At 47.9% G+C, this 8170-nt stretch overlaps 2 protein-coding genes and 1 pseudogene across 2 annotated transcripts; 2 read left to right on the top strand and 1 right to left on the bottom strand.

Moving 5' to 3' along the window:
• Positions 1-631: 631 nt before the first annotated feature.
• Positions 632-2635, top strand: PSMB6 (proteasome 20S subunit beta 6). Its single transcript, XM_045824441.1, has 6 exons — positions 632-762; positions 1180-1247; positions 1587-1718; positions 1834-1963; positions 2153-2297; positions 2419-2635. The coding sequence occupies exons 1-6, from the start codon at positions 661-663 to the stop codon at positions 2559-2561; spliced, it is 720 nt and encodes a 239-aa protein (XP_045680397.1). The 5' UTR covers positions 632-660; the 3' UTR covers positions 2562-2635.
• A 2202-nt stretch (positions 2636-4837) lies between these two features.
• On the bottom strand, positions 4838-5827 carry CUNH17orf114 (chromosome unknown C17orf114 homolog). The gene is made up of 2 exons (XM_045824051.1): positions 5755-5827; positions 4838-5022 (listed from the first exon to the last, which is right to left on the bottom strand). The coding sequence occupies exons 1-2, from the start codon at positions 5825-5827 to the stop codon at positions 4838-4840; spliced, it is 258 nt and encodes an 85-aa protein (XP_045680007.1).
• Positions 5828-6644: 817 nt separating this feature from the next.
• On the top strand, positions 6645-7908 carry LOC123809496 (annotated as a pseudogene).
• Positions 7909-8170: the final 262 nt, after the last annotated feature.

The following is an 8170-nucleotide window of genomic DNA, read 5'->3' as shown; positions in this document are numbered from 1 at the left end:
CTCAGTTGGGCATCCTCCTGCAAACCGAAATGTTGCCAGTTGGATTCCCGATCAGGGGACATGCCTGGGTTGTGGGCCAGGTCCCCAGTTGGGAGTGGCAACCGATAGATGTTTCTCTCTGTCTTTCTCCCCCATCTCTAAAAATAAATAAATAACATCTTTAATAAAGAAAAATACACAACAATTAGTGAGGATACAGAGAAGTTGGAACCCTCATGCATGGCTGGTGGAGATGTAAAATGGGACAGCTGCTGTGGAAAACAGTTGCCGGTTCCTCAAATGTTAAACAGTTACTACATGACACACCAATTCCACTCCTGGGACTGTATATACTCCTAGGTATACACCTCAGAGAAATGAAAACAGTATGCACACCATAAGTCAGAGGTTCAAGCCCGTCTTGAAGACTTTTTGAACTGCAACTCGGATCAAATACAGCAGTGCTGCACAGTCCAATAGTAAACAATCCTTGCAGACTATTTGGGGGTATTGTTGTTTGCTTATTTGCCTGCCATGCTGCCATCAAGCGCTCACTGTCGCAAAAGGAACTTCTTTTACAACCGTGGCCTGGCTTCTCAGCCTGAAGGCCTCCGAGCGCTACTAAAGGGAGTGACAGAGCGCTTTACGACAGTTGCTTTGTGGCAGTACCGGAGGAGGAAGATGGCGGCCACCTTAGTAGCTGCTAGAGGGGTGGGCCCAGCCCCAGCTTGGGGGCCCGAGGCCCTAACCCCCGATTGGGAAAACCGGGAAGTCTCCACAGGGGTGAGGAAGGACTCCGGGTTCAGGGGTTGTGCACAAGTCTTAATGAGATGGAATGATAGACCTGAGTGCGTTGGGAGAACTGGGGCGGGGACGGGCGGAAGGTGGTCTGTGCTATGCTGGAGGCAAGGGAGAGGTACCGAGAGTTTGCCTCGTGATAATTTCGTGATTGGATGTGGAAGGCAGGCGGAAGCGTGGAATTTTGGAATCTTGTGAGATAGCTTACGGCTGGAATGGACTCGGGGATCTAAGGATTGAAATTCTGGTATTTTGGGGGGTTTTGAGCTTCCTCTGAGATTTGACAATGGATCAGTGGTACATGACTTTAGTACTCTAGGCCTGGATAGAGGAATCATTGAGATTTGTGTATGTTGGAGAATGTGCACAGGCCGAGACTCACCCCTTTCTCCTTTTTCCCAGACCACTATCATGGCCGTGCAATTTGATGGGGGCGTGGTTCTGGGGGCCGATTCCAGAACAACCACCGGGTGAGCTCAGGACACACATGTGAAAGGTTTTCCTGTCTTTCTCTTCTTTGCCTGCCAAGCCCATCGCTACTCTTGACAGACAGCTGTGGCAGGGAGGTTTCTTCCCTCCCTGGTGATAAAGATTTGTGTCAGACTCTACGACTTCTCTGTTCCCCTCACCCTTAGGTGAAATTTTTGTGAAACTCGGTTCTCCAGCCTGTTTCAGTTTGGATGAGAACTAATAGCAAATAGAGGAATTCCTATTCCTGAGCGCTGAGAGAGAGGATAGTAATGGGGTGGAGGTGGGAGACAAGTAGGATCCTTTCCCTCACTATTCTGCCATCCTTGCTGTTCTGCCAGGTCCTACATCGCCAACCGAGTGACTGACAAGCTGACCCCTATTCATGATCGTATTTTCTGCTGCCGCTCAGGCTCCGCAGCTGATACCCAGGCTGTAGCTGATGCTGTTACCTATCAGCTTGGTTTCCACAGGTGCTTGTGGGCTGGGGAGAAATGAGTATGTGAAGGAAGCTGGGACCTGAGGAGCCAAATGATCTGACTCCCAGATCCTGACACTGCCTTCTCTATAATTCCCCTCATCCTCTAGTATTGAGCTGAATGAGCCTCCACTCGTACACACAGCAGCCAGCCTCTTCAAGGAGATGTGTTACCGATACCGGGAAGACCTGATGGCAGGAATCATCATTGCGGGCTGGGACCCCCAAGAAGGAGGGCAGGTCAGATATTCCCCACCACCAGAGCACTGAAACCATGCCTTCAATTCTCTCCCCACTCCAGCTGTTTTCTTTGTCCAGCCTCCATGTCACTGTTAACTTCCCAGATCAGTCCCACAATGGAGAGGTGAATGTATATGTGTTGTGGGGAGGGTACAACTGATGACTCAGTGTCCTCCTTCCGTCTGGCAGGTGTACTCAGTGCCCATGGGGGGTATGATGGTAAGACAGTCCTTTGCCATTGGAGGCTCCGGGAGTTCCTATATTTATGGCTATGTTGATGCTACCTACCGGGAAGGCATGGCCAAGGAGGAGTGTCTGCAATTCACTGCTAATGGTGAGAACTTGGGTTTCTGGGCCTGAGCTTCAACTCCCACACCCAAGGCATGTCAACTTTCCTCATTCCTTATAGTGATCCCAGCATCTGAGTCTGACCCACAACTGTCTTTTATCCACAGCTCTCGCTCTGGCCATGGAGAGGGACGGCTCCAGTGGAGGGGTGATCCGCCTGGCATCCATAGAAGAATCAGGGGTAGAGCGGCAAGTACTTTTGGGAGACCAGATTCCCAAATTCACCATTGCCACTTTACCACCTCCCTGAATCCTGGGATTTTGAGATACAATAAGAAACATCCCATACTGATGCAGAATTCAATAAACAGTTTGTGAAAGAGAGCCTGTGTGCTTTGGGTTCTTTTTACGACATCAAGCCCAACTTGTCTGGCCAAGTTTGTACAAGGCATTGAAGAGGAGCCTTTACAAGGGTGGTTTTCAAACTTCTTTTTTTAGGCCACCTTCCCCCACATTGCCTTTCCTCTGCTATAAATTTAGGTCTTTGTGACACCAGAGTCTGCTTGATATGGGAACTACCAACGAATGACCCTCTCCAGACCCCCGTTCAAGCCTGAGGTAGAACTCAGAATTCTGACTAAAACTGGGGTCACCTCCCCTTAGCCTGCCTCCTCTCTGTCATTATGGGTGGCTACTGGCCCTAAGGCCAGAAGGACTCCAGATCTCTGACTCAGGCTCATGGTCCCCTCTGCCCACACTCACCTCTGTCATCTCACTGTTAGGAGCCGCAGTGTGACTTCCTTAGCTTTTGGGAGAAAGATGAGCATTGTTTACAGTTGGAGTTTAAGATGGACATTGTGTGGGAGAGGACAGCCACTGGGAGTTCTGTGGGCCAGTTCCTGAAGCCACCATTCCTGTGCAGAGTGTAATGATAATTCAGTCTTTAGCCCCTTGGATGGCAGGAGGAGAATGGACTCTGGCCCCTCCAAGGCTGTCCCCACTCAAGCCAGGGACCTAAGAGGGCTCAGTGGTGTTCATTGACAATGACCAACATTCTTAGCCTTGCCTCAGTCTTCTTTTCTCTTCAATACGGATCAGGGAACTGTGTAAGTCACATTTGAAAACTTTTGTTCTAGAATATAATCTTGCCCTATAGGATTTTGGAGGTGGTGGTGTGTGGGGTCCTGATTAAGTGAAGAAGTGCAAAGAAGGATCTTGGTCCCCAAACGTGTACCTCAAACTAAAAACAGGCAATGGAGAACTTAGATTTTCCTGCAAAACCTGTTCTCCTGGTCCTCCCTATCTCAGAGCATCTTTGATTCCTCTCTTCCCCGTGTGCTCCACATTCAGTCTAACAGTAAGTCCTAAAAACCCCTCAAAAATGCATCTAGAATACATCTGCCTCTCAGCATCTCCATGGCACTCTTGAGCCAAGCCACCATCACCTCTTGCCTGGAATGTGGCAACTCCCTCTGCTACCTGGCCTTACTGCTTCTGTATGTGATCTACAATCTTTCCACACACAGCAACCAAAGTGAATCTTTCCATGTAAGTGAAATCAGGTTTAACACTCTGCTTAACTTTCTTCAGGGTCTTCCCATTCTGTTTAGAGTAATATTTGAGCCCCTTACCAGGGCCTAGAAGACCCAGCAGTTCCCCTCAATCTTGATACTCCAATCACGATTTTTTCCCTAGAACCCAAGAAGTGAGTACTTCAAAGTTGCTCTGTTTGTTTGTTGCCTGGCGCTGCTCTTCCCTGATTTAAAAAATTACTTTTTATAGCAGTTAAGTCCACAACCAAGTTAACCAGAAGACAGCAATTTCCCATATACCTTCTTGCCCTCATGTGCACAGCCGCTCCCACTATCAGCATCTTGCACCAGAATAGTGTACTTGTTTCCATTGGTGAGCTGACACTGACACATCATTCAGCTTAGCTCTGAATGGCACCTCATCAGAAAGGCCTTCCCTAACCACCTGAAATTTAAGAAACACCACCACCTCCACTGGGCTCTCATATTACCCTGTTTAATTTTCTTCATAGCAGCAGTTATTATTCTCTCATTATGCTTATTTGTTTATTGTCTATCTCCTCTACTAGAAAGTAAGGTCAGTGAGAAGAGAGAATTCTTTCTGCTTGGTTCACTGGTATATCCTCAGTGCCTGGTAGAGAGTGGACACCTGATATTCACTGAATGACTGTGACAAACCTGTCTCTGTCCTGCCTAGCCCTTAGCCTCTCCAAACCGCTCTCACCACACTCAACTCTGAGGCTTGATTTCGGCAAACTTCCCACTAGTGACAACTGGGCTCTGCATTAGATCAACTGCATCAAATTCACCACGCGTGTGTCTGTGCTCCGAATGCTGTACTTTCTACCTCAGCCCCATAACCAAGCCTAGTGCCTTGGCCCCATCTACTCTCTCACCCCAACACACATGCACATACAAACAGTACTTGGCAACTCAATATATTTAATGAGAAGATTGTGAGGGGCTTGGGGGAGCCAGAGTCTGAGATCACTGAGAAGTGGAGTGAAGGAAGGTTGCCAAGGCTTCCCAGAAGTTCAGCCCCTGGTTGTTCCATTTAAATGGTGGAGTCATTGGCTGATGCTATGTCATGCAGCTGGTGGCGGAAGGAGAGTCGGGCTTTCCTGCTGAAGTAAGCACCAGACCCTAGGGAGGGAACCCCTCCCTCAGTCCCCCCCTCAGTCATAATGGGGGCCATAACTGGGCTGGGGTCTGGATCTGGAGGGGCAGCTGGATCCAGACCTGAAAGGGAGATTGGAAAAAGAAGAGTTGTGAGTCTGGATCTCCCTTCCCTCTCCCCAACACTCCCACCCCTGGTGAGGAGGAAAGAGGCCAGAGAAGGCATCTGGGGGTGATGGGAGGGTCTTGGTGACATCAGCAGGGAGAAAAAGGAGGGATGATGACAGAGTGGGGCTGGCTTCACTGGCCTGTGACCTGTGCAGTTGCAAAGGGCCCCACATTCAGAAGGGCCCCCATGCTGGGTGTACTGCTCAGCTGTCATCATCTTGAAATTCTTTTTTTTAATAAGATTTTTTAAAGATGTTATTTATTTTCTTTCAGAGAGAGGGAAGGGAGGGAGAAAGAGAGGGAGAGAAACATCCATCCTTTGCCTCTCACACACCCACATCAGGGACGTGGCCTGCAACCTAGGCATGTGCCCTGATTGGGAATTGAACCGGTGACCCTTTGGGTTCTCAGGTCGGTGCTCAATCCACTGAGCCACACCAGTTAGGGCATCAGCCAGGGCATCATCTTGAAATTCTTAATCATTTTTTACTATGGAGTCCCACTTACTCATTTTGCACTGGGCCCTGCAAAGTATGCAGCCAGCTCCATGGGCAAGTGATAGACCCACCTCCCATCCAGGAAGACAGGCTATCCTTTTCCCTTCACTAGTGTAAGAATTTACCTTTCTCCCAGTGCAGTTTATCTGTTTGCCTGACAGCTCCCCTTTTTCCTTAGTCTCCCCGATACCTGCTCTTCTTTCAGTCCCTCGCTGTCTCCGGCACTTACACCATGGGAAACACCATGCCCTCTTGAGACCCATCTCAACAATGGAGGAGACCAGGGTGTTGGGAATGGCCAGGAGGGCCTCAGGAGAAGGGGTGTGGTTTCCAAGCCCCCCCACTGTGGGCAAAACTACCACTTAGCCTCAGACCGCCTGGTGATTATAGGCGCCAGGAGATGGAAGGGGGAGAAGAGGGTGGAGGGATACTGCTCTCAAACACCTATCCTTTTGTGCCCTCTTAATTTGGGGGCATGCTATTCAGTCTGCAGGCTGGCGCTCAATCCACTGAGCCACACCAGCCAGGGCTGGGGGCACTCTCGAACCTCATGGTACGCCTGGCAGCACAGAGGCAGACACAGAGGTGCTGAGATGGACAGGTACAGCGAAAATTCACTACAGCAATGCTGGACAACTTGGTGGCAGCCTACCTACTGCTGAAGGCTCATTTGTATTTTCAAAGGAGAGTTCAGAATTCCCAAGATGTAAAATTTTGAAAAGTAGTTTATTTTTTTTAGAACAAGAAACTTTACTGGTCAGGGAAATATTATGTTCTCATTAAATGGTCTGCCAGCTCTTGTCCTCTTTTATGAAGATAATCGTAATTGATTAATTACTTTGTGCCAGGTAGATTCCAGGGACTTGTACATGTTATCTCATCTCATTTTATCACAGCAACGACACTTTGAGGCAAGTGCTGTTACTATCCTGGTTTCACAGATGAGGAATCAGAAGCCCTGAGAGATTAGGTAACTTGCCCAGAGTCACACAGGCAGTTATCAGCAGGGTAGGAACTCACACACATTCCCAACAGTCTGACCCCAGAGTCCACTCTGCCCCTACACTGAGCTTCCCCAGCATGTCCCAGCCAGGCACTGATGCCCTCAGCCAGGTCTGGGGGGGTGGCCAGAGCCTGCCTGGGCTGGGAGCCTCAGGTCCAGAGCACCCAAACCAAGGGCTGTAATGCCCTCTAGTAGAGCTGCACACTATTATTCCCTGAGGGCACACTGACGTGGGTGAGAAAGTTGGGAAGCACTGCTGACTACACTGCCTTAGACAGAAATTGTTGTTGTTGTTGTGTTTTAAGATTTTATTTGTTTATTTTCAGAGAGAGGGGAAGGGAGGGAGAAAGAGGAGAGAAACATCAATGTGTGGTTGCCTCTGGTTTGCCCCCAACTGGGGTCCTGGCCCTAAACCCAGGCATGTGCCCTCACAGGGAATTGAACCAATCACCTTTTGGTTCTCGGGTCAGCACTCAATCCACTGAGCCATACCAGTAAAAATTTACATATAATTTAATGCATGCATCCTAGTGTACAGTCCTATGAGTTTTGACAAGTGTATACATCCATGTGATCACCACCCTAATCAAGATATAGGACATTTCCATCACCAAGTTCCCTTATGTGCCCCTTCATAGTCAATCTCTTCCCCACTCCCTGCCACAGGCAACTACTGATCGGATTTCCAGCACTCTAGATTGGTTTTCCCTGTTTCAGAACTTAATATAAATGGAACCATATAGTATTACTCTTTTGTGTCTGGCTTCTTTCAGCATAATGGTTTTTAAATTCACCCATGTTGCATGTATTAACAGGTTTATTTTGTATTAACAGCTTTATTAAGAGATAATTCACACATCATAAAATCACACTTTTAACCTTTTGTCCACCATCTTTACAAGGCTGTGGTGGCAGCAGCTGCTCTGGAGCTTCCCTACAGTGTTAACGAGGACAAGAAGAAAGATGCCTGAAAGTCAGCCAAGAAAGACAAAGACCCAGTGAACAAATCTGGGGGCAAGGCCAAAAAGAAGTGGTCCAAAGGCAAAGCTGGGGACAAGCTCAATAACCTAGTCTTATTTAACAAAGCAGCATATGGCAAACTCTGTAAGGAATTTCCCAACTATTAACATAAGCTTATAAGCCCAGCTGTTGTCTTGGAGACTGAAGATCCATGGTTCCCTGTCCATGGCAGCCCTTCGGGAACTCCTTCGTAAAGGACTTATTCAACCAGTTTCAGAGCACAGAGCTCAAGTAATTTACACCAGAAACACCAAGGGTGGGGATGTCCCAGCTGCTGATGAAGATGCATTAACAACACATCCCACCAGCTGTACATTGTGAAAAATAAAACTTTTTTAAATAAAAAATTCACCATTTTAAAGTATACAATTAATGGTTTTTACTGTATTCACAGAGCTGTGCAACCATCACAACCAATTCATAACATTTTTAGACCCTCAGAAAAAAGTCTGTACCATTAGCAGTCCCTCCCTTGTCCTTCTCTGCTATTGGCAACCACTAATCTACTTTCTGTCTCTATGGACTTACTTATTCTAAACATTACATATAAATGGAATCACAGAAAATGTGGTCCTTTGTGTCT

The sequence above is a fragment of the Phyllostomus hastatus genome, unplaced genomic scaffold (genome assembly GCF_019186645.2).
Source record: "Phyllostomus hastatus isolate PE091 unplaced genomic scaffold, TTU_PhHast_1.1 phas_scaffold_55, whole genome shotgun sequence".
NCBI lineage: Eukaryota > Metazoa > Chordata > Mammalia > Chiroptera > Phyllostomidae > Phyllostomus > Phyllostomus hastatus.
The sequence above is the reverse complement of the archived record's forward strand: the minus strand, read 5'-3'. Positions and strand labels throughout refer to the sequence as shown.